General features: G+C 31.9%; 2 protein-coding genes and 1 pseudogene across 5 annotated transcripts; 1 reads left to right on the plus strand and 2 right to left on the minus strand.

Annotated features, from left to right (window-relative positions):
* The first annotated feature begins 2,176 nt into the window (after positions 1-2,176).
* Positions 2,177-4,512, plus strand: LOC131619417 (phosphate transporter PHO1-like; annotated as a pseudogene).
* Positions 4,513-19,691: 15,179 nt separating this feature from the next.
* On the minus strand, positions 19,692-23,650 carry LOC131620921 (elongator complex protein 2-like). 4 transcript variants are annotated; one of them, XR_009289349.1, is made up of 10 exons: positions 23,210-23,650; positions 22,538-22,700; positions 22,242-22,331; positions 22,107-22,151; positions 21,922-22,004; positions 21,730-21,824; positions 21,477-21,613; positions 20,821-21,037; positions 20,367-20,544; positions 19,692-20,256 (listed from the first exon to the last, which is right to left on the minus strand). XR_009289349.1 is itself a non-coding variant. In XM_058892108.1 (4 exons), exons 3-4 carry the CDS (start codon positions 20,446-20,448, stop codon positions 19,850-19,852), a joined length of 489 nt encoding a protein of 162 aa, XP_058748091.1. In that variant the 5' UTR covers positions 20,449-20,544; positions 20,821-21,037; positions 21,477-21,706; the 3' UTR covers positions 19,692-19,849. The 4 variants fall into 4 exon arrangements, 1 of the variants encoding a protein (XP_058748091.1); XR_009289348.1 differs by having other exon boundaries at positions 21,922-22,000; positions 23,130-23,649; XR_009289347.1 differs by having other exon boundaries at positions 23,130-23,649.
* A 2,031-nt stretch (positions 23,651-25,681) lies between these two features.
* Positions 25,682-26,589, minus strand: LOC131617538 (mitochondrial glycine transporter-like). The gene is made up of 2 exons (XM_058888812.1): positions 26,178-26,589; positions 25,682-25,924 (listed from the first exon to the last, which is right to left on the minus strand). The coding sequence occupies exons 1-2, from the start codon at positions 26,343-26,345 to the stop codon at positions 25,829-25,831; spliced, it is 264 nt and encodes an 87-aa protein (XP_058744795.1). The 5' UTR covers positions 26,346-26,589; the 3' UTR covers positions 25,682-25,828.
* Between the last annotated feature and the right edge of the window lie 205 nt (positions 26,590-26,794).

Raw genomic sequence — 26,794 nt, forward strand, 5'->3', positions numbered from 1 at the left:
CTGCTAACAAAAAGCTGATTATACACCAATTTTTAGCTGCATACAATCCCACTCCTACTGTTATAAAAAACTAACGTACACCAAAACCAGTATTACTACACATAATTATGCACTGCTCATAACACAACTTTTTAGAAAATAGCACGTTCTCCATTTCTACATTGTCGCAACTCAACGTCTCATTTTTACTACTGTAATAATGGTTAAATCTAGAAATGAGTTAAATGCAACAATGATACAAGAATGGAAGAAGGAGTATATGGATTATTGTAGATTGAAGAGGCTGGTAAAGATGATGAAGAATTCATGTTGTTGTTATTATTGTTTCTTTGATCAACAATTTATTGTTTCTATTGTTAGTTGAAAAAATTGCTATATTCCGAGAAAAAAAATGGTTTGATCTCAAACAAACCACCAAGATATTAAACAATGGGTTTGATCTCAAATAAACCATCAAGATATTAAACAATGTTGCTTAGCTAATAAAAACTAATAAGAGTCAATTGTTATTTTTCTGAATAATTTTATCTATGTTTCATACCTAGTAAAATCCACCATAAGAATCAATTAGTGAAAAAATAGAGAACTATAATATGATACTGTTATAGTATTTGTAGACGGATAATTAGTAGAAACTATTTGAAACCATAGTCAAACATTATGTATGGATGATTAACTGAAACAAGTTTTAAATCTGATTGGATGTGTTTTACTCATATCATCTTGCAATGTGTTTGAAATTGGGGATATAAACTTACATGACAATTGCATTAATGGATTAATATTGAACAACAATTAAAAGTAGTTTATAAATCAGCTTTAGAACAGATTTAAAAGCTAATAGGGAAATGGAATACTTCAATTCATTGTTCAAAAGGTAATTTTCACAATGTTATGTACAAAATGTCTAAGTTGAAAAGGAAGTTAATTTTTTAATTAGTAATAGTAGAGTGCGAGAGAACTGTATTGTCTACTGTTATGACGGAGGCGGAGCTCGGTATACTTGAGGGGTTCAGTTGTACCCCTAAATTTATTAAATCACACTCAATTATTTTATTATATTCATCTTTGAACTTCCTTAATATTTAAGTCTACACCTCTAATCTAGCTTGTGCACCGCTTACTTTTTTTTTTTTGATAAACTAGATTGCGGACCCGTGCTTCGCACGGATATAGTAGAAATAAAATTATAATTTTTAAATTATATAGTTGATATTTAATTTTTATTTGTATATAAAATTATTTTTTTACCATTTAGATTATGCTTTAAAAAATTATAATTTTGAAATTAAAAATATTAAAGAATATCCAAAAAAATATATAAATTAAATAAAATAATAATAACATTATAATGTATTGCATAAATGAGTTAATACATATATGATTAAATATGTCTAAAATTATTAATACATATTTAATATTATGATTAAATATGTGTTAGATGTGATCATGTTTTGGCCAAGGGTGAGGCAACATGCTTTTTAATGTACTTAATTTTTCTTGAGGCCAAGTACTGGTGGCAGGTATTGGTGTGCCTACTTTCACCCAAGACAGTGTGAATAACTTTGTTGTGCCAATGTTTTCTGTACATTAAAACTTTCTGATACAACTATGTAATCTTTTGAAAAACGTTGTTGACTAGTCATATATTGTAAAGCTATAGAGCAACATACCATGAATTACAGAGGTTACAATTGATGACAATAAATAGTTTTGTCGATTCATGAATGGTAGTTATCAACTTCTAAAACCAATAATTGAAGCCCCTTTTTAGCAGGATCCTGATTAAGAATTGTCTATCTAATTTGACAAATGATTTCTTAGTACCAATCTCCAAATCCTTGTTTCCTTCAAAATATTGTCAAATATGTTAATGTCTTCTAAGGTGATCCATATGCATTAAGAGACGTATTTATGTCTAATGAAGCCTATTTGATGTTTGTATATTATTTGAAGAACTCTGGGGGCTATTAATATTATGTCAGTTTGAATTTGTAGTAATTTTAAATCAAAACTTGGTAAGTGCTGAAGGTATGTAGTTTTCTATGGAATCAACACCAGGTTGTTTAGGTTTCTATGGAATTATCTACTATAGATTTTAATCTTCACATATTCTTAATAATATATGATTCTAATATGTTGCTATAATTATATATAAGGCTGTTAAGCTAATGGCATGGATGAAATGGAGTCCAAATTCTCAAAGCACTTCACCAAAATTGACAAGAAAAAAGACAATGAAGTTTTTACAACCGAAGTAACCTAAAGATTCAAATATGATCAATTTTTTTGTTGGTAATATATTGATTCTCTCTTTATCTCTCCTTATTTATAAGCTTATATCTATGTATCATGTGAGACAGTATGTTTGATTTAATGTGTTCAATTTCAAGTAGTCACTATTAAAAATAAATTTGGAACCTAATGAGTCAAATTTGAAATTAATATTTTGTTAAGTTAAAAATTTTATTTGCAAAATAAAGATTATCTTTCACATTTATATCTTATAATTAACTCTCTTTGTCTGTCTTTTTCTTTGCAGGATTGTCTGCATGTTGTTTCATATCGTTGTTTTGTGTGTACGCATTTTTGGCACATATCTATGGCGTATTCTCTCACGTTAAAGAATCAAGTTATATGAAAATTATGTATCCTATTTTCAGGTACAAAATCATTTTCAACATTTATATATTTATTTATTAAGTAAAAAATTTCTATTGAACTCTTGGCAAATTATTACAAATTAATTGGTTTTTTGTTAATTGATCAAATTTTACAATTTTAAATCATAAAACTAATTAGTAAACACTCTTAATAAACAATAAATATTTCATAATTTTCTTTAAAATTAAATTTTGACATTTTTAGTATAAAAGTATTTATATATTAATGTACTCATAGTTTCATTGATTTTGTGTTGTGTGTTCACATTGTTAAGTCTACATCTATTTTTGTATGGATGTAACTTATACATGTGGGAGAGAACGAGAATCAACTACAATTTAATTTTTGATTTCTCTCCAAGAAAATCACTTCATTATAAAGATGTATTTTTGGTATGCTCTACATTGATGACCATTGTGTTTGGAGCAATGGTTATACATCTTATTTTAGGTGCTGCAGGATTCTCTATCTTCAAAAGTGCTGTATTTCCGGGGATTTTACTTCTGGTTAGGATAATGATATATTTCTTCAATTAAGTTAGCTTATTTTTTCTTAGAAATTAATAAAACTTATTTATTATATCACTATATTAAACTTGACATCTTTAGGCTAACAATGAATTTTTTCAGTTTTTGATAGGTCTACTCATTTTTCCCTTGAACATTTTCTATCGCCCTACACGTTACTTCTTCATCTGTGCCATTTGCAAGATTATATGTTCTTTATTTGTTAAGGTGACTTTCAACTTCAAGAAACAAATGAGAACAATTATATTCTTATAATAACAAACATCTAGAAAGCTAAACTTAGTGTTATTAAGTTCATTTTAATTTATGATTTCAACAGGTTACGTTTATTGATGTGTTTATGGCAGATCAACTAACTAGCCAGGTAATTAATTTTTTCTTCTTCTTTTTCATCTCTTCTTATTATGCATCTTAATTATTAACATTAAATAAATTTTATGTTACGTTTATAACACAGATTCCACTGATAAGGTATTTGGGAGCTACTGTTTATAATTTTTTGTTGAAGTTTTGAACATACATCACCGCGAGACCCGCAATTCAAGAATAGTTTATACGGAAATTACCTATTTTTCATCTCATTATTTCCATATTTGTGTCGTGCTTTTCAAGTAAGCTTATATTGATTGCTATTTTTTTATAAGTTATTGACAAATAACATACAAGTTGTTGAATTTTGTTTTCAATGTATTAGACGATGGTACAATGATGGTGATTCGAATAATTTGGTTAATACGGGAAAGTATGTCTCTACCATAGTGGCCGCAGGGTTAGAGTTGCATACAAGAGACAACATGGCCCCCTATGGCTTGCAATTTGTGTGATAACTTCGTTTGTGACATGGATTTTTAATACTTATTGGGACATCGTCAAAAATGGTGATTTTTGTAATTTTCATCCACAAATCGAGGGCTTAGAGATCATTTGATTATAAAGAGTAAAAAGATATACTTTGTGTCAATTGTAAGTTTTTTTTAGCTTTTTGTTAAAGAACATAAAAAGAGTAAAAAAAAATTTGTGAATGATTTTTAATATTAGAAATTGATATTTCATTGCAGGCCTTAAATATCATTTTGAGAATGGCATGGGTGCAGAGTACCATACTTTTTGAAGTCGAGCCTGCTAAAGTGGGATTGTTAGAGTTTTCGATGGCTGCACTAGAAGTTATTCGAAGAGGGCATTGGAATTTTTACCGGTGCATTTTATTATCTTTTAGTTTTTGAAAATTGTTAAATATTGAATTTAAACGAATAAATCAAAAAATTCTTTTCTTTTTAACAGGATCAAAGTTGAACAAGCAAAAATCAATGCCCGACGGTGAAGAAAGATCTAATCATTGAATCATCCTTGGCTTGCTGGTAAATGTCATTAAAATAATGAAGAATATCCGTATTTGTGTTGATTGTCATAACTTCATGAAATTGGTCAAAACTGTTTCATAAGGAGATTGTTGTAAGAGATTCAAATAACTTTCACCATCTGTTTCATAAGGATATTGTTGTAAGAGATTCAAATCACTTTCACCATTTCAAACATGCAACATGCTCTTGTAATGACTATTGGTAACATACCACCTGCATTCCCACATCTTGGAACTTGAGATGGAATTTTTATTCTTATTTCACCATAAAATAGAATCAATGAAATGATAGTTTTACTATTGTGTATTTTTCATCTTATTTCATTTCACTCCATTCCAATTTTAGTTGAGTGTATTAACATGCCTTGGATCAAGTTGCCTTAGTTGAGGAAGCACACAGACTCTTAAATGGCAGATCAAAGACAGATTCAGATTCTCTCACTTTCCATTCTCTAAAGTTTGATGATTTTAAACATATTTTGTGGAGAAAGTGAAGAAAAAAAGAGAGAGAAATCTGATATGAGAGAGTTAATTACTAGAGAGAGATAGGTACAAAGTGGATATAATTTGTATGATTATCTATAATTTTTAGTGAGTAATACCCATTTTTTTAATAAGGATAATGAATTCAAAACATCCATAAATTTAATCTATTATAAATATAATTTTGAGAATCAAACAAAAATAATAAACAATCAAAAGAATTATATATATATATATATATATATATATATATATATATATATATATATATATATATATATATATATATATATATATATGTGTGTGTGTGTGTGTGTGTGTGTGTGTGTGTGTGTGTGTGTGTGTGTGTGTCTGTATCTTTACGCGTGCGCGCACATTTTTCTTACTAAATACTTTAAATGTTATGATATTTTGCGACCATATAGTTTGATCCGTTTTCCATTCTTTATTTCTGAAAGCTGATATGTTGCAAAGCATTCAATCATGTTTATATGTAGTAGAGATACTTAGTGGCGGTGATGTAATGTACATTTTTAATCTCTAAGCTTATCTACCTTCTAAAGTATTCTAGTAACTATTTAACTAAAGAGTGGAATATTTTTGTTAGCAAGCAAAATAAAGAAAAAGAATATTTTTTATTCTTTTTCTCTTTCCCATTCTTTTCTTCAATTTAACTAAAATCAAACATAGCAGCGTAAGTAGGCCCCTGGTTAAAAGTAGTTTTTTTTTTAAATGCCAAAGGAAGAATCTATATTAAATATGCAAAAGTTTAACAAAAAGCAGATTATACACCAATTTCTAACTGCTAACAAAAAGCTGATTATACCCCAATTTCTAGCTGCATACAATCCCACTCCTACTGTTATAAAAAACTAACATACACCAAAACCAGTATTACTACACATAATTATGCAGTGCTCATAACACAACTTTTTAGAAAATAGCAAGTTCTCCATTTCTACATTGTCACAACTCAACGTCTCATTTTTACTACTGTAATAATGGTTAAATCTATAAATGAGTTAAATGTCAACATGATACAAGAATGAAAGAAGGAGTATATGGATTATCGTAGATTGAAGAAGTTGGTAAAGATGATGAAGAAGTCAAGGAAACCTACTAAGGATATTATTCAGGTATATTTTATTCATGTTGTTATTATTGTTTCTTTTATCAACAATTTATTGTTTCTATTGTTAGTTGACAAAATTGCTATATTCAGAGAAAAAAAAAGGGTTTGATCTCAAAAAAACCACCAAGATATTAAACAATGGGTTTGATCTCAAACAAACCATCAAGATATTAAACAATGGTGCTTAGCTAATAAAAACTAATAAGAGTCAATAGTTATTTTTTTGAATAATTGTATCTATGCTTCATACCTAATAAAATCCACCATAAGAATCAATAGGTGAAAAAATAGAGAACTATAATATGATACTGTTATAGTATTTGTAAACTGATAATTAATAGAAACTATTTGAAACCATAGTCAAACATTATGTATGGATGAATAACTGAAACAAGTTTTAAATCTTACTGGATGTGTTTTGCTCATATCATCTTGCAATGTGTTTGAAATTGGGGATATAAACTTACATGACAAATGCATTAATGGATTAATATTGAACAACAATTAAAAGTAGTTTATAAATCAGCTTTAGAACATATTTAAAAGCTGATAGGGAAATGGAATACTTCAATTCATTGTTCAAAAGGTAATTTTCACAAAGTTATGTACAAAATGTCTAAGTTGAAAAGGAAGTTAATTTTTTTATTAGTAATAGTAGAGTGCGAGTGAACTATATTGTCTACTGCTATGACAGAGGCGGAGCTAGGTATACTTGAGGGGTTCAGTTGTACCCCTGAATTTATTAAATCACACTCAATTTTTTTATTATATTCATCTTTGAACCTCCTCATTATTTAAGACCGCACCTCTAATCTAGCTTGTGCACCGCTTACTTTTTTTTTGATAAACTAGATTGCGGACCCGTGCTTCGCACGGATATATTAGAAATAAAATTATAATTTTTAAATTATATAGTAGATATTTAATTTTTATTTGTATATAAAATTATTTTTTTACCATTTAGATTATGCTTTAAAAAATTATAATTTTGAAATTAAAAATATTAAAGAATATCCAAAAAAAATATATAAATTAAATAAAATAATAATAACATTATAATGTATTGCATAGATGAGTTAATACATATGTGTTCAATTACAAAAAGAAAAAGATTAACACTATTAATATTTTTTTGAGAATTTTACATATGATAAGAAATTACAGTATGAAAACAAACTGTAAGAAATTATAGATATGAAAACAAACTATTTAAATAAACAATATAATAAAGTAATTTGAGTCTTTAGTCGAAAGTATAAACCATATAAGAGCTAATATAAAATTAAAAAAAAAAAAGTATATATGTATCATATAAGAGGTGTTAGGAATAAGGTCAAAGGTGAAGAAGACCTATAACAAAATTGTATATTACAACTATCTAAAATTCATGCACCAATTATGTATTTATATATGTGATCATAATTATTAATAGGACAATAATAACTCCTACTAAAAATTGTAACTCATAATTTTAGTAATTAAAAATTGTTATTAATTGATATTATTTGTATTGAGTGATAAAATAGTTAAGAAATAGAAAAAAATAATAAATTGTGTAATAAAGCATAATAAATAATTGTTATAAATTGTTTTTAAATAATGATATTAAAATATAATAGAGAGATTATATATTTAATATATATATTTTTTAACTTGATTAATTGAGGCTTAGGTTGGACGTAAATATTTTAAGTTATATAAGTAATTGAAGAAAATATTGATGTATGTTCATGAATTTAAAATATAGCTCATGTAGAAAAATATAGTTGGAGATAGTGTTTTTGTAAAATAATAAGTCATGACTTTTATAATAATGGTATCATTACATTTTTAGACACTACGTATCATGAATAACAGTACTAATGATTTTTTTTAAACATATGTTTAAAAAAGAATATAGATCAGAGTTAAAATTTAAATAAAATAAAATTATACCATATATTTTAAAATAACTTTACTATAGGCCAAATATATATACTTTTCCTCATTTTTCTTATTGGAGACAAAAATAGAACCAATATTTCTTCGTACAAATTTTAAATAGTTTAAACATACCTGATTTTTTTATTTAAGTTTATAATATTTTGACAATTAGTTGTCATAGTAAAAAATTCACATGATTTCCTATAAGTAAAATCACTTGTTTTGAAATAGTGAATGATTGAAATGTATGAAGTTATTTGTAACATAAATGTACTATATTACACTTGGAACGATTAATAAGTTGGACGAATCTCAAACATCAAAGTATACAAAATTACCTAAGACATAGAAGTTTTATGTTAAACTTGGATCAACATGTTTGAGATATGAGAAAAGCAACAATTATGTATAACTAAGATCTCATTACGTATAGAAATTTTATTTTTTATGACTCTATAATTCATAAATCTAACAATAAAAAAAATCAGAAACTTACAATTTGGGTGATAGGAGGATCTCCTAAACTCCATATTCTACGATTTATTAGATGGAATAGTGCAATTAAAAGAATCTATTTGTTGAAAGAAGGGGGATATGACCATGAAAAATAATATCTTCATGACATTTTGTGTTTACTCATGCTTGATTGGTAGTATAAGTAAGTTATTTAAGTGTAAAGGAATATTTAAAAGAAAATTGGAATGGGCAAGTGAAAGAGTTTCTGTTACAAATTGTCAAATATTTAGTATAATAATTAAGAATCAAATCATAACATTTTATGAAGAAATTTCGGTTATAAAGTGAACTGTTAAAGAATGAATTTATGAGCATGCTTGGTGAAAAAGTTTCTGTTACAATAACTAAAAAAAATTAAAATACTTATATTTTATTATATACAAATAGAATAAATATAATTGTATTTTTTTATTCATATTAAAAAATTATTACTATTTTTTATTTTTTCAAAGTTAGCGTTGTCGTTAACTAAGTTAACTAAGAAGGGTCAAGCGTTCATCTGGGATTCGAAATGTGAAGAAGGATTCCAAGAGCTGAAGAGGAGGCTGACTAGTGCACCGATCTTGATTATGCCAAATCCGGCGGAATCTTTTGTTGTGTATTGTGATGCTTCATTGATGGGATTAGGAGGTGTGCTAATGCAGAATCAATAGGTAGTCGCTTATGCGTCGAGACAACTCAAAGTGCATGAGAAGAATTATCCGACTCACGACTTAGAGTTGGCAGCAGTTGTATTCGTGTTGAAGCTGTGGAGGCATTATTTGTATGGTTCAAGGTTTGAAGTATTTAGTGATCACAAGAGTCTGAAGTATCTCTTTGATCAAAAATAGCTAAATATGAGACAAAGAAGATGGTTAGAATTTCTCAAGGATTATAATTTTGGGCTGAATTACCATCCGGGTAAAGCAAACGTTGTTGTCGATGCTTTGAGTAGGAAGTCCTTTCATATGTCTATGTTAATGGTGAAGGAGTTGGACTTAATTGAACAATTCAGAGATTTGAGTTTAGTATGCGAAGATATTCCTAACAGTGTTAGATTGGGTATGCTGAAGCTGACTAGTGGTATTCTAGAAGAAATCCGAGAGGGTCAGAAGACTAATGTAGAGTTGGTTGATAAGTTGACTCTGATTAACCAAGGTAAAAGGGGTGAATTCAGAATCAACTAGAATGGTATCATGAGATTTGGAAATCGTGTTTGTGTTTCTGATGTTGCCCAATTGAGAATAAGTATTCTTGAGAAAGAACATCAGAGTGGATTGAGTATTCATCCTGGTGCTACCAAGATGTATCATGACTTAGAGAAGCTGTTCTAGTGGCCTGGAATGAAAAAGGAAATAGCTGAATTTGTCTATGCTTGTTTGACTTGCCAGAAGTCGAAGATTGAGCATCAAAAGCCGTATGGAGCTATGCAACCTTTATTTATTCCTGAATGGGAGTGGGATAGTATATCTATGGATTTTGTTTCTGGATTGCCGAAAACAATGAAGAATCGTGAAGCTATTTGGGTTATTGTGTACAGATTGACGAAGTCTGCTCACTTTACTTTATACCAATAAGAATGGATTATTCGATGGAGAGGTTAGCTCAATTGTATATTGAGAAGATAGTAAGTCTGCATGGTATTCCTTCGAGTATCGTGTCAGATAGAGATCCAAGGTTTACATCTCGATTCTGGGAAGGTTTGCAGAAGGCTTTGGGTACTAAATTGAGATTGAGTTCTGCTTATCATCTGCTTATCATTGGAAGATTTGTTACGTGCTTGTGTATTTGAAAAAGGTGGTGCATGGGATAGCTATTTGTCGTTGATCGAATTTACCTACAACAATAGTTTTCATTCGAGCATTGGTATGGCTCCATTTGAAGCTTTGTATGGTAGGAGGTGTAGAACACCTTTGTGTTGGTATGAATCTGGTGAGAGTATGGTGATTGGACCAGAACTTGTACAAGAGACCACGGAGAAGATTAAATTGATTCAGGAGAAGATGAAGGCTTCTCAGAGTCGCCAGAAAAGCTACCATGATAAGAGACGAAGGACACTTGAATTTCAAGAGGGAGATCATGTGTTATTGAGGGTGACTCCTACGACTGGTGTTGGTAGAGCACTGAAATCACAGAAGTTGACTCCGCATTTCATCGGTCCGTATCAGATTACATAGAGGGTTGGAGAGGTGGCTTACCGTATTGCGTTGCCACCAACGCTTGCGAATTTGCACAATGTATTCCTCGTATCATAGTTGAGGAAATACATTGCGGATCCATCTCATATGATCCATGTAGATGATATACAGGTAAAGGATAACATGATAGTTGAAGCTTTTCCTATGAGAATTGAAGATCGGAAGCTGAAACAGTTGTGTGGCAAAGAGATAGCACTGGTCAAAGTAGCTTGGGGAGGACCAACAGGTGGGAATGTGACTTGGGAACTGGAAAGTCAGATGAAGGATTCCTATCCAGAGTTATTTGCCTAAGGTATGTTTTCAAGGACGAAAACTCTTTTAGTGGGGGAGAGTTGTAACACTCCATATTTTCATAACTTAATTTAATTTAATTAATTTAATTTAATTATGGGGAATTATTTGGAATTATTGAGGATTATGAGGAATTAAGCAATTGGGCTTGAGTTGTGATTAGTAAAGAGGGGGTGCATTGGTAGGCCCTATTACTAATTAAAATAATTTTTATTTCATTTTTTTAATAAAATAGAAGGAGTTGTGGAATAGAGAAGGTTACAACATTTGGAAAAGAGAAACACGTGAAATGAGAAGATGAGCAGAGAAGTGCGACAGAGGAAGAGCGAAGAATCAACCTTCAGGTAAGGGGAGACTCTTCCATTTATCTTCTATTATAGGTTTATAGGTAGTAGAATGGAATTGAACATGTTTCTCATGCTAATTGAGTTATGCTTAGGTTGTAGAGATATTAGGTTTTGGGAGAATTGATTAATAATGTTGTATTGATCATGTGTGGTGTGAATTGGACGATTGACATGTGTTATAAATGTGTTAATTGTGTTTGTGGTTGCTGTTTGGTGTTATAATACATTTGGGTGCGAATTGGTGTGGATTCGGGTCAATACGATGCTGAAAAGAATGGTATTTTTCTGATACAGCATCGTAGGAACCGGTTCCCAGGTGGGAGGAACCGAGTTCCAGTAGTAGAAACCAGAAGCGAAGGAATTATGTTCAGCAGGAACCAGTTCTCATGTAGGTACAACCCGGTTCCTAGTAGTAAAAATCAGAGAGGAGTTTCTGAAGGATTTCAGGAACCGGTTCCCACGTAGGGAGGAACCGGATTTTGTGTTACTTTTTCTAAAACTTTCTTAACTTTTAAACCGTAAATCCGATTTTGGTGCCGTTTTGAGCATAGAAAAGCTAATCAAATGATTTACATAATAAAATGGTGTTTTGAATCGTGACTCGAAATTATTTTGAAACACTCGAATTTAATTGGTTGTGGTGGTTTATGCGTACAGGTATATTAATGAATATTTCACCTGTATGATGTTGTGGTTGTAATCGGTGTTTGTTATACATGTATTGTTGGTATAAAATATGTGTTTTACTATGGTGGAGAAATAGCATGATTGTGTGTGGCTATTGATTATTGTAGTTGATGATTATGACATTTGGTTGATTTATGTGGGTGATGAGCATGTTATGGTTGATACATGCATTTCATAATCATTGTGTGGCTGATCCTTGATGATGGTGGATCAGTGGTAGCTAATTCCCATCGTGTGGAATTAGTGAGTGGGTGTTGTCGTATCCTTGACGATGGCGGATCGGTGAGATGGGTTATCCCAGATTTTTGGTACCACATGCATGTAGTTGCATTGCATTAGGCTACTTGTGTTATTATAACATGAATGGAAGATTGTCCAATGTCATAATATGTGTTGATTGTATGTTTGTTGTACTGATTGTATGGTTAAGAATCTGATTGTAATTGTAATTGGGTGAATAGCATTTAATTGATATTTTATCATCTATATCCTATAACATTGGTTAAATGCGAATGAGACTCACCCTTACTGTTTTTATTTTTCAGATTGAGGAGTAGCTTCTGTACTTGGTGAGGAATAGCTCGTCAAGTAGTTCGTTAGAGTTAGTTGGTTCCGTGTCATGATCTGGTCGTGTAACACTGGGAACGTTGTTTAGAGATAATTGTTAAACTCTTTTTATTTGGGTGTTTTATTATGGTGGTGTTTTAATTCTATGACTTTGGATGTTGCATTGTTCAAATGTTAAGAATATTTCCGCTGTGTTAACATGATGATCTGAATAATTTTGGTTTAATGTTCCTTTTATGGCATGACATGAGTATTTTTTTTGATTATATGGAAGTTGTAACGGCCTTTTCATGTTTTACTCTGATTATTGTTTATTTATGCGGGGTATTAGAAGGGTGTTACAGCATGCCCTAGTCTAGAATGCCAAAGAGAAAATTCATTGAAACCTGAGTCTTGAGACTTGCTATTTGAATTATCGATTGAGACACTAGAAGAATTGACTATAGGTTGTGAGGAAGACTCCATCAGTGGATTGTATTAGCAATACAGTCCATTAGTGTCAAGAAATCCCTATAGGAGCTCCAGTTTAGATGCCTGAGATTTGACATAACATTTGTTTGCATGGAACTCAAAAAATACATTGTTGTCTTTGGAAATTTTGGATACAGAGATAAGATTACGAGAAATGCTAGGTACATGAAGCATATTATTCAAGGATATCACAGTGTAAGGTAAAATATTAGACTTATTCTTTGCTGAGCCTATGGACTTAATGGAGAGTCATTGATCATTTCCAATCAAAACTCCATTCGAACTTACATAAGGATGATGACTATGAAAATAAGAGTTATGAGAGGTAATGTGGTAGGAAGCACCTGAATCTGCAAACCAAGCTTGTGATTCAAGGTTTGCAGGTATGGTTAGGTCATCTTGATGAGCTAGAAAAGTTGAGGCTTGAGCAGGTGTTGTAGCCTGTTTCTTTTTATCTTCATTAGCCTGAGTTCCTTGGATATTTCCTCGAGTTCTAGCTTGAGCTGGTTCAAAATTTTCATCATACATGTGCCAACAATCAGTAACTGCATTCCCATACTTACCACACAACTGACATGTTGGTCGATTTCCTGAAGTGTAGGAGCCTCTAGCTATGCTACGACCCCTACCTCTGGTGGTATTCCCACGACCTCTTGCAGATTGTGGATTTCCTTTAGTGTTATTGGCATTTTGATTTTCACTTGTGTGCTACATTGGCTGTAGCAGTTGTTAGTGATAGTTCTTGACGATACTTGTCAAGTTGTGCTTCTTGCACATAGAGCAGGGCTTCGACATCATATAGAGTTGGTGGTTCAATCTTTCCATACACCATCATAACAAATGGATTGTACTTTTCTGGTAAACCCTGTAGTATAACATCTATTTTGTCACGTTCAGAGATAGGGTCTCCAATAGCTAGAAGAGAATCCGCTATAACACGAATTCGCATCACATATTCAGAGATGGATCGATTGGCATTCTTGGTGATCTTTAATTCAGCACGAAGTTTATGAACCCTAGCTCACATCAGCGCATTGAAGTGTTTGTGAATCTGATCCCAAATTTGATAGGAGTGTTTGCAAGAAAGAACCCTAGGAAGAACTGTTTTTGAAATTGTCGATAGAAGCCATGTGAAGAGAGCTTGATCTTGCACGATCCAAGCTTCATATTCTTCAGATTTGGTATTTGTAATCCTGTCCTAATCGGTCTTGAACATTTGAGGAATCTGAGGATTCACCGCGAATTTGTGAAGTTTGTGAGAAAGAATCACACCTTCCACATGTTGATTCCATAAGAGGAAGTTTGTTTCTTGAAGTTTGATGGAGAGTTTAGGTCCAAACACACTGTGATTCATGGCTCTTGCGAATTGTGACGACTACATCTGTGATGAAGTGTTGGTGCGCGGTGAATTTGGAGTGGATTCAGCCATGGTTGACGCTTCTTAGAAAGGAACAAGGCACGAGTTTCTCTGAAACTTAAGAACAATGGTGAGCGGAAGTGAGAGGTAGATAAAGGATCTAGGCGTCTGATACCATATTAAAGATGAAAGTGCTCTGCACTTTTCTACACAGTGTGTTTGTATTATGTGAATTGATTACAATGTACAATGTGATAGCACGCTATATATGAATAGCTCACAATTCAGTCAAAATCCAGCTCAACATAACTACTTGTAACTACCAATAACAAACTCTAATAGCCTGTTATACAAAAGAGAGAGTTGACTAAGTCAATTACATACAAAAGGCTATAATACTTCTAATACTTCTAATAGTATAGGACAAAATGAAACAAATTTGACAAATTGAAAAAGTAAATATTAATTTATATCTACCAAAATGAATGGATGATTTGATTACTCACTTCTCTTGATTGATTCTTTGTTTTTGTTCAAATATTTAACAATTTTTTAAGAACTAATCCTTAACATGATAAATTGAACGTCTAGAAACTCTAATGACATATTCGAATAGCTTCAACCGCAGGCAACAAAAACTCAATTAGTCTCAATTTAGCATACTCGACTTTCAAATGCATAATAATCTCCCTCCATTTCAGAATCAAAATAGTATTAAAAATTTATTATTCTTTTTATGTGCATCATATATCAGCGATAAAAAAATCTTACAATTGGCCTGTGATATATATTTTTAGGGTAAAGGTAAGACGTGCCTTAAGGGCACATGTTAAGAAACACAGTAATAAAAAATTTGTATTGAAACAAAACAATTAAAATATTAATTATAAATTTTTAATAAAAGTATTACACAATTTTCAATAATTTTTTTTTTATATTTAACTCTTAATCTGTGCCCTTAGGACACATGTCACCATTACCCATATTTTTATTCTTTAAAATCAAACCATCAATAAGTCATTTATATATGGATCGAGAATTTCAAAATCCACAATCCTCTACAATATCCCAATACATCTGATAATATATTATCAAAAAAAAAATGATTGAGATAATTGCACTTCATAGGTTGTGATCAGTGCATTTTTATGCACGTTCTTCCATGTTTGTACGTAGGCATTTCTATGGTTTGGTTTGTTTATTTTTCAATTTTATTATGTTTTTATATTTTATTTTATTTTTCCACTTATTTGATTTTCGTACTTAATTTTCAGCTTTAGCAGCTTTCACGAATAAATTCATAACTGGAGCTTGGAGTATCGGATTAAAGCGTTCTACCAGTCGTTGGAAAGCTAAGAAAAAGATCTACGATTTTTGTTCAGAAGTCAGAAGCAAATTCGGACTCCAACAAGGCCAGAAAACTCGTACAAGCTGCTGCATTATTTTTTGTATTTTGTTTGGGTTAGTTGTATTGGGCCTGGATCACACATTTGACCCAGTTAAGTTGTGAAACGGGTCGTGCTATTGTTCCTTAGGTTAGGTAGCCACGAAAATACTGTTGATCATCACTATTCACGAAATTCTTGAAGCTTGTACGAATTGATCCATGGCGAACTAATCACTTTTGGTTGATCTACCGAATTCAGGTTCCTAAACTATGAGATTATTATAAGTTTTGCAATAAAATTCCTTTTCCTTCAATAATATATTTTGTTTATCTTTTGCTTAATTTGATATTCGTAATATATGTTGTTTGGTTCGATTGAATTATGTTTTCCAATTTATTTGCGGCTTATCGTTGCTTAATCGTTAATTCGCTGTATGCCTAACCGAATGCTTAATTCGGCAAACGGAAAGCATCATTCGTATGATATTGTTACGCTTGTTGATTATATTTTAATCGAACGGGAAAGGAATCCGCTTAGGATAGTGAGATTTTAATAATCGATGATTGGTAGGAACTGAGTCGGTAGATTGACTTATTTCCATAATCACTTATTTCAAAACAGCTTAATTTCATAATCACTTTTGATAATCATTTTTTCGACCAAACCAACCCCCCCCCCCCCCCCCCCCCCCGCCCCCTTAATCGATTTAGCATATAGTTAATAAAAATCAAGAGTCCTTGAGAGACGATACACGAGTTACCGTTACCGTTGTTACTACAGTTTGCAATTTTACTCGTTTTTGACCCGCGTGCGACAGCGGATCAGGTTGTTACTTTGTTTGCTTTAGATTATTCTAGCCCTTCAAATCATTGTCATTAAACCATTATCTCTTACATTTGTAATAAAATTTTAGTAACATGTGTGTTATTTGTCAATAATAAAAAAAATTAATAACAGTATAGCTTTGATTTCATCTTAAATAGGCTTCCTTACATAACACGCCAATAATATAAAAAAATTTAGATGAAAATGATTTATTTCATTTTTTTTCTTCATATTATTTGCGTGCTATGTCAACAAACTTATTTAAGATTAAAAACATTACATTTCTATTTTAAAAAAATTTATGTTATTGGAAAATAGCACACATATTTGTTGAATTATGTTCCAAGTATACATGATTGGGGTTTAGTGATTGTGACGTGAACATATGTTTTTATTGATAGTGGTTGTAACCGTTAGAGTAAAATAAAACAGACAAAGTAACTATTTGGAAATATCTTAATCACGTCTTTTGGAATAACATCTTATTAGAGGTAATGGATATCGTCTAAGATTGTGGAATTTTAAATTCTCAGTCTAGATATTCTAGCTTACAGATAATTTGATTTTAAAAAATAAGAAAATATCCTATATGTCAATGGTAAGTTTTCTTTACCGCCATGTTATATATGAATGGACATATTGGGTCATCTAAACTGCTAGAATTTTTATGGTTTTCTTCGATGTTATTCTAAGAGATCATTGGATGACCCAATTTTAGCATCTAAACTATAAGTAACAGTTTGGAGTCTTAAAGCATTACCATATAAATAATCCTGGCCGAATTTTCCATGATGTAAGTCCGGGATTTCTTTGAAGATGAATTGTTGAGGAGGTATGTTTTTGTAAAATCAATCTTAGAAACCGTGGTTCCACTGTTGAAAAATAGCTTTAGTTTGTGTTAACAAACCTCCAATGGAATATCATCGTCTTGAGGTTCACCATTGTACAATGTATGGGTTAGTGTTACAGATGTAGAAAACATGTTCATACACTAGTACAAAAATGTTAATTTACACCCGTTTTTTATTAAATTTATACCCATTATTTTTAATAAAAATCGGGTGTATATCCACAGGGTGAGAAATGTCTAACGATTTTACACCCGTTTTATTTTAAAATTATCGGGTGTAATTGGGCGTAATTACATTTTTAATTACACCCTGTTTTAATAAAAATCGGGTGTAATTGGGCGTAATTAGGTTTTTAATTACACCCTATTTTAAAAAAAATAGGGTGTAATTGGGCGTAATTACGTTTTTAATTACACCCTATTTTAATAAAAATCGGGTGTAATTTGGCGTAATTACGTTTTAATTACACCCTGTTTTAATAAAAATCGGGTGTAATTTGGCGTAATTACGTTTTAATTACACCCATTTTAATAAAAATCGGGTGTAATTGGGCGTAATTACATTTTAATTACACCCTATTTTAATAAAAATCGGGTGTAAATATGTTCTTAATTACACCCTATTTTAATAAAAATCGGGTGTAAATACGCCATTTATGAATGAACAATTATATCTATTTACACCCTATTTCATATACACCATTTAGTCATATTTCATTTTCAGTCATAATATTGCAAATACTAAAAAAATCATACACATAAAAATCATATTTTAACTAAGTCAAAATATTTTTCATATTAACCAAAAAAATATACAAAATCATGTACAGTCATAATATTTCAAGTATTATAAAATCATACACATAAAAATTATATTTTAACTAAGTCATAACACTTTCTTCATATATAATTTTACGCCATGCTTGACGGTTAATTTCGGTGTTCTCTAGTTCAATTGAATCCAACCGCTTTCCACATGTAACATTGGATTCATCCATGGCCAAAATACCACGCCTTGGAGATGCAATTGTTTTCTGTATGCAAAAAAACAAGACACAAAAAATTATTACAAGAAAGTGTTATTACAATAAAGAGTCACATGTATCAATGGTATATAGCTCAGATGTGCATTTTAACACGCTAATGCTTTGCAACAAATATGAAGGTTTATTCATTTTTTTCAAATTATTACTGATGTTAGCATGTCAGTGTCGGTGTCATGTCCGGTGTCGGTATATGTGTATGTGCTTCATAGTCTAAATATGCTTATGCATACAGTTAGAGAAAGATACATACCAAGAGTTTGATTGATCCTTCTATTGTAAGCAACACGATACATCTTAAGAAGCAAAAAATGAAGTTCATCAGACACTTCTATAACCGGTGGAGAAGATACCGAGATATTAAAATTCATGTCATCATTTGGATATTGTTTGTATAGTTGAGGAATGATGAGTTTCCATTCAGCAGTGTTCAAAAGGGACTGATTAGGTAGCTCATCAAGTATCCAATGCAAAGCATCTGCCTAAGGCAAGAACAACATAAACTATCAAAACTATACTTGAGTGTATGATAATGCAAATTTATCTTCAGAATTCAGAAACTTACTGCAAAGTAAACTTCGGAGGCCGATTTGAAAACATTTTTGTGTATTGAAATGTTAATCATCTTTGGTAAATCACCATTTGAAAGAGATATAGAATCAGAACCTTTATGGTAACCTGGTAAATTACCTGGTAATCAACAGAAATGAACATATAGAAATGGTAAAGAATTAACAACTTTATTTAATTCATAACAACCATTAAACATCATATCCAAGAATAGTATCTCAATATCTACAATTCCTTTTCCTTCTTTTCTTCCATCCAAATGCAATCAATTAAATATATGTCTAACATTGCAGCTAGTGGCAAACAAGTTTGGGTTTGTTGTTTTCTTATATTTATACATAACAAAGTGGCCCACTGCTGACAGATTTGGATTGAATTTTCCATATATAGCATACATCGGTAGGTAAAGAGGTTGTCAGTTATTTTAAGATTAGTCTTTCTTAATTCTTAATTTTTTTATCTATTGATTATCATTAATATTATTATCATATTTTTTATAAAAATCAAGTATCATCACCTAAAAATAGTTTCAAAATCATGTGATAATAATAATCCATAGATATATCAAAAAAGATGGGAAAGAATAATCTAATTACTCAACAGTTACATCGAACACTCTTACACAATTATCAGCTCCACAAGAAGCAAGTTGCAAACTCTTGTTATCTTCCTCATTTTCTCTCCATGCCAGACGGTTGGTTTACGGTAGAGGCATGGCATTTAAAAGGATCAACACGAACAAGAAGAGCGGCGGCGGAACCCGGTGCATTGTCTTGTCTGTTATAGGACAGATTCCATAATTCTATTTGTCCGTTTTCCATTCCAACGGCTAGAACTCCATTGTTTCTTCGATGAGGGAGACCAGCCCAAGATAATGCTGTCACACTACTTGTCAATTGAGGTAAAGTCATCAGCTGCTTTACTGATGATGATTCCTTTTCTACGGCCCAGATTTTCACTATTTTGTCACGTGAACCTGTTGCAAATTCATGGCCGTGTGGGTTCCAAGAACATGACCAGATAATCCGCTTGTGTCCTTCCTGCCTTGTGAGAAGACTATAACTGATTTCACCGCTTCCTACAAACCACAATTGAGCGATTAGTATTTTATTGAATCGCAAAAAGACAGATAATAATTGTAATGCAGATGCATATGCTTGCATCCTGAGAAAAATGATAACTATCTACCTGTTCTTGTGATTGTAAAAATGGAGAACTGACGATCCCTTGAGACAGTCAAAAGAAAGTGGTCATCGTGTGAGAATTCCATCTGTGTTACTGTTAAACTGTGAGATTGCAAGCGACCAACTGCTTTCCATGAACCAACCTGCCAAAGCCATACCTCTGCCACAGCAGTAGATTGGGCCTGCAATGCATAAATTATTCATTTCATAATTGCCAAATAATGTAGAAATATCTGCGATATAGCAGTAAAGTGTATAACAGCAGTGATACTGGCAACCAAAACGATCTAACCCAAGTTGCTTGAAGTTAATAATGTATATCCAATGTTGGAAAAAGAAGCATTCAAAATTGGAATGAAGAAAGAAGAAATAAGACAAACAGCAGCAAGTCATGATGAGATTTTTAAGACACCTTCTCTCTAACTATACAGGTGAATAGTTAGATTAACAGTGCATACCTTACATGAAGAAGCAACAAGCTCGCCCTTAAAAGTAGAAATTCACTAATTCTTTTCAAACTTTAAGGCACAAAAAAACTAGAACCAAGAAAACAATTATCTTATCTAAGCTTTGGCCAGTTTGATAGGAGAGATAACCATTCAAGTTTGCCTTATGACGTCACCACCGTATCACATTATCAATTAATCTAATAATAATGACTGGGTCTTCAATTACCTGGTAAAATCAACAGAAATGAGTAAAGTACAAAAAACTCACATTTTAAAATAGGATAGAACAAAAAAAACAACAGCAATGTAGAAAAAACAGCTTGATGATTTGAAAATTCCCACTTTCACAATGATGGGAAGTTGGGTATCATGGCATTTCTTTGTGCCGCATCGAGTAGTATGAGATGCTCAGTAAAGTAGCTAAGTGGTTTGATTCTTCCCCATTAATAGTGACCTTTGTAGGCTTTGTTTGGAAGTTGAGGAAAAGGGAAGGATTTGCCAAAAAGGAGGAAGGAAAAGGGATATAGCCCCCTTAAAGACTTTTTGAAGTAATTAAACATGAAGATGCAATGTCCAATGAGAGAGCCAGGGGTGGCAAACAACTGAACAAACATAGTTTGGTTTTTAAAGACAAAATGAAAACAACAGCAGTTAAAATTTCATACCGTAGCATGTCCAGGGCCAAGTTGTGGAGGTGGTCCATACTGAACAACCTGAGTATCAATACCAGCATGAGAAATTCCATTTCCAGATATAGGCTGCAACTGTGATTCTGACTGCTCCTGTCCATCGGCCTCGTTATCTGGACAACAATTTGTTTGATAACTCCAGGCTTCAGATATTACATTTTGCACTCTTTTGGGGCCAGAGAATAGATCAAAGTCATCGGTTTAAGAAAAAATATATCAGAGGTATAACCTGGAGACACTGATAGATATATGAAGAAACATCTTGACCATAAAGAAGAAGGTTAAAAGAAACATAAAGTTTCCAAAGAAGACATCCATCATCACCTGCCAATGAAAACCATAAAACATTAATCAAAGTTAGCATAAAATTCAGAACCAAGTAATTAACGAAAAGGTGATTTTAACGTTCAGATAACTTAACTTTGCAACACATTGACACTAGTGAGGAGTAGCTCATTGATGAACTCGATTTACTTTTTCTACTTTCCAAGATCAAATATCTGTCTTCAACAAATTGTAAGGCCCTCATATTTGATTTTGGGATAGAATTTAAGCTCTAAGGCATTGAAAAATAATAAAATTCCATAAGATGATAAGAATGGATACATGCATCAAAAAGAAGAAAAATGGCAGCCAATTTCCAAACAGTCCCTGCAAAATTATCAAAAAGAAGCATTCGTGAGATTAATGATACAGTATGAATGAGCACAACAAATCACGAAAAAATTGATATTCATATACCTGAAACTTCAAGGTTTCTTGATTAATGACATTGTAAAGGAGATGTCTATAGGCCTTGGGTTTGTGAAGTATTAAATCGATTATAATAATCTGCAAAAGAGAACCGGAAAATGATTTCAACTTTGAAGTAAGCCAATGACACGAATAAAGAGCTACACACCGTGATTTCACATTCTACGTATTCATCTGCCACGGCCTTGCAATTCTCATATCATTACAAAAACGTCTAAAAATCAATTCACTATTTGAAAATTCAAGACAAAAATGAAAAGAATAATATGATTGATATGACTTACACATTGAATACATCTATAACCACATTGAAACATTAGTCAGGTTCAGAAAAAATCCTTCTGCTCTTGAAACTCCGTGAGCTCTTGAGACTAAATCTAACTGAATCGCAACGTCACTTGCAGACATTCTAAACCTCCCTGGTCGGTTGTTTATCCATTCAAATATCTGCAAAATATGCTCAGAAGTTAGTACCTGAACTTAAAAAGTTGTAATTAGGTCCTCAAATAAATAAATTTTTTGTTCAGATCCTTTCGCTACACTAAAATTGCAAAAGCTGAAATCAAATTGCAATGCTTTTTCATGACTATTTCCATTCAGATGCAATCAGAAGCTACTTGACACTAATGCACATGAAGAACACATCATATTATATAAACACAACAATAATAGTAGAATCATATTCACATCACAGTAAATTAATCAAAATGCGCACAATTTCAATTCAACCTCGAGGAAAATCAAGTTTATCAATACAAACCCAAACCCTAACATCCAACACAAAACCAAATTCCACAGCTAACATACCTCAATTCAATTCAACAAAACAATTGATTTTTCTGACCTAATTACGATAACAAATTGATTTATCATTACCTGAAGAGCTTTGTCATGTCTTATATACTTTCTCAACTCCTTGGCAATTCTACAAAGATCCTATTTTGTAAGAGGTTTACCTTCATTCTCCCACTGATTCAACACAGGACAGAAGCAGAACCCAATTCAGGGTTTTTCATCATCGAGATTCTCTTGTAAAGAACACCCCATTTACTAGAAGGTCTTCGCTCAAAATCAACTGTACCATAGTTGTGGACTTTTGAAATGGAACAAGTCAACGAGAGTCTTCCTCTTCTCTGGTAAATGTAGCGGACAAAGTTCTCAACATGCTAATAGTACAAGCATTAGCTTCGTGAAAGGAACTGAGAGCTTCGTTGTCGTCACCATTGCTGAGTTTCGTTGGGTTTCGTTGATTGTTCAGAGAGTGGATTGAAAAATGGGTTTCGCTGGGTTTCGCTGAGTTCCGTGAAATACATGCATAATGGGTTTCGTTGGGTTTGGTTAATATTTTGTTCAGAGAGAAAAATGGTTGATAAATTATTGAACATAATTCTTTAACGGGTGGATTGAAACAATAGGAATAATCAATAACTCCACCGAAAAATGGTTGATAAATTATTGAACATTAATACTTTAACGGGTGGATTGAAACAATAGGAATAAAACATATTAAATTCAAAAAAAAATAATGTTTAATTAAAATATTTTTTGGCATTTTTTATATAAAAAGAAAATCCAATTAATCTAAAATATATTTTTAAGTCTATTTAAATTTACGCCCGATTTTTAATTTAACGGGAGTAATAGATATTTAAATATAATAATATTTTTAATTTACACCCATTTTTAAAAAATAGGGTGTATATTTCCACACGATCAATCATAAACTAACACTTTATTTACAAAAGTGCCACCGTGTTTCTTATTTACACCCGTTTTTATTATATCGGGTGTAAATTTTAAAATTATATTGTTTATTTTGCACTAGTGATACTGAGTTAAACCATGGTTTTAAACTGCGGTTGCGGCTGCGGATGCGGTTGCGTTTGCGGATGTTGCAATTGCGGTCTTTGCGCTTGTTGCGATGCGTATTGCGGCCGTTGCGGCATGAATTTTTAAAAGGGAGTGTTTGAAATATTATATTGAAAAACACTTAATGTTAAATTTTTTCATTATATTAAAAGTAAATTGAGTTTTAGAATTCTAATATATTGATTTTTGATAAAAATATTTGAAAAAACATGATTAAAATTGTCCGATGAAGTTTCTAATACATCCGGAGACGAGATTTCAAAATCACACCGCAATTGCGGTCCGATGGGGTTGCAAAAATTATATAAGATATTATTTTAAGTGATACGTGTAGTATCGTGACATTAAATGAGTAAAATATTTTGATATAGAAACATTTTTTTAGACGAGTTTTCTTTTTCCTTTTTATTATATAGCATTATTCAAATTTATAGTTTTTTTTTTTTAAAAAATTACATTATTCTATAAAAAATAAAATAATATAGAAACGACACATCACCATAAACATTGTAATTTTTTTATTTAAATACTATTTTTAGAATAAATTATAATGCTCTTTTTAGAGTAAATCGTTACCCTCTTGTATCACTCATGTGTTGGGGACTCCATATAGCTTAGCTCTTGTGGGATGGTCGTGGGATGGTCTGGATTTCGAGTCCACTCTTTTAGGGGGGCCCTGAGTGGTCATTGTCGCGCGAGTGATGTAGGAGTTATACTGTTGAAATTTTTTTGCTCGCTCACTAGAGTTATAGTGAGTGTTGTGTGTAAGCGCTTGAGTTAAGGTTTACGCATAGCCACAAAGATTGCAACTCTTAACAATGTCCAATTGCCACCAGCAATTGAAATCGTAATAAGATTGGTATGAATCATCTTGTGAAGCTTGCGTGCAAACGTTATGTCCTTCTATTTCGACGTGTGTTATCTTAGTTCTTTGGTTGGTGAACCATGCAAAGATAGGTGTATTCTTGGTGGGTCATCGTGCGAGGTCAAGTGGCGATTTCCATGGGTTTTCGTGAAGAATCAAGATAATGCTCTCTTAGGAAAGTTGAATGTGAACCCTTCTGTCATGAAGTAAGCAATGTTATATTAAGGTCATGCTAAAAAAGTGACATGTCATATGTATGCGTTTGGTTGAGCAAGCAACAAATGAATTTAGGGTTAAATATATTAAGCCCCCCTGCCATTATAGCGTGTTTTGTTTTTGGCCCCTGAAGTTTTTTTTTTACTAAAAGCCCCTTATAAAACATAAATCTTGGATTTACCACACCCTTTTACCCACTTTACTGACTGGGCTTGACTTAATTGATGACGTGGCAAAATAATAATAATTGTAGAATAATAATAATTGTAAAATAGATTTACCACACCATTTCAACTAAAATAGATTAATTACTCCTAATAAAAAGGACTAAAAGTGTCAGTTTCACTACTATTCATTCATTCCTTTTCCAATTCAGCTGAGAAAGGAAAAGAACAGAAAGAAGCGCAAATGGGAACCACAACAACACTGCGCCTCTTTTACTTTCCAAACTGCTTCATCATGCATCCATCATCATGCATCCATGTGGAAGCATCAGCAACCACTGCATGATCTCTTCAATGCAAAACCATTAAACCACTATCTCTCTCCCTCTCAGTTCCTCCACCCACTTCCATCTCCTCGCTTCGCAAACCAACAACACCGCAACCACAACCACACGGTTAACCTAACCTTCTTTCTTCGCATTGAAGTTCCAACCATCCTCACTGATCAATTCCTTAACAACTTGTTTAATAGAGATTTTCTTTCCGTGTCCTACCACCTGCGGCGCAAACCATTTAGTCAGAAAAATCAGGAATCGATTGATGCGCTAAAATAATTATCTAAGGCAATACATGTTTTACTGTCTTTGCATTCATGATATCTAAGGCTACAAAGAAAATAGGTATCAAATAAATCATTTTTCAGAATGAAGAAAAAGGCGCAAAACAGATAACATGACACTTGGATTCAATGGTTACATTGTCATCACTAATCGTAAGAGAAAGAAACATTGTCAACAAGGCAATGAATACCTGTAGCCGTGTCTTGATTGTATCCAGAGGAGTTGTAATGCACGATGCAGTTGCACCAGCAATGACACCCCCTCCTGCCTGAACTAAAACAATCTTTGGCATACTAGGAGTAGCTTCCTCAGATTTGACATCATCTTCCAAGAATCTGTCAAAGCAACCAGCGCACATGATTATTTTCCTTAATATTGATGGGTTGGTTAATTATGCTGAAATAAAATCTTTGTATGCATGTGATGAAGTGAAATTTTAGTGCTCTGTTAATGATAAAATCAACCATTTAAAAAGATTCAACTCAGGCAAAACTGGTTCAAGCTCTTGATAAGTTTTCTCTTTTTTTTCCCCCAACTTTCCTCAGTTCAACACAGATACAAATTCATGAATGAATATCAAAACAGTGTAACTATATCCTTTGAGGATGAATAATAATACATAACATGATCTGGGGCCTGGCTAAACTTCATAACTTGTATCATATTTTTGGCTGTTTTGGAACTATGCTATAATGAGATTTACATATATCATGCATAATACAATTTACATATATCCTGAATATCATTATCATGCACATTACTTGATTAACCTTAGTGGTTAATGGAGTACAAATACAACACCTCGTG

The sequence above is a fragment of the Vicia villosa genome, linkage group LG7, assembly GCF_029867415.1.
Source record: "Vicia villosa cultivar HV-30 ecotype Madison, WI linkage group LG7, Vvil1.0, whole genome shotgun sequence".
Taxonomy (NCBI): domain Eukaryota; kingdom Viridiplantae; phylum Streptophyta; class Magnoliopsida; order Fabales; family Fabaceae; genus Vicia; species Vicia villosa.

Coding starts and splice junctions, on each gene's coding strand:
- LOC131620921 (XM_058892108.1), bottom strand. CDS start 20,448: ATGGAATTCTCACACGATGACCACTTTCTTTTGACTGTCTCAAGGGAT. Junction 20,257..20,366: donor TTTTACAATCACAAGAACAG/GTAGATAGTTAT, acceptor TGTGGTTTGTAG/GAAGCGGTGAAATCAGTTAT.
- LOC131617538 (XM_058888812.1), bottom strand. CDS start 26,345: ATGTGCGCTGGTTGCTTTGACAGATTCTTGGAAGATGATGTCAAATCT. Junction 25,925..26,177: donor CAATCAAGACACGGCTACAG/GTATTCATTGCC, acceptor TTTGCGCCGCAG/GTGGTAGGACACGGAAAGAA.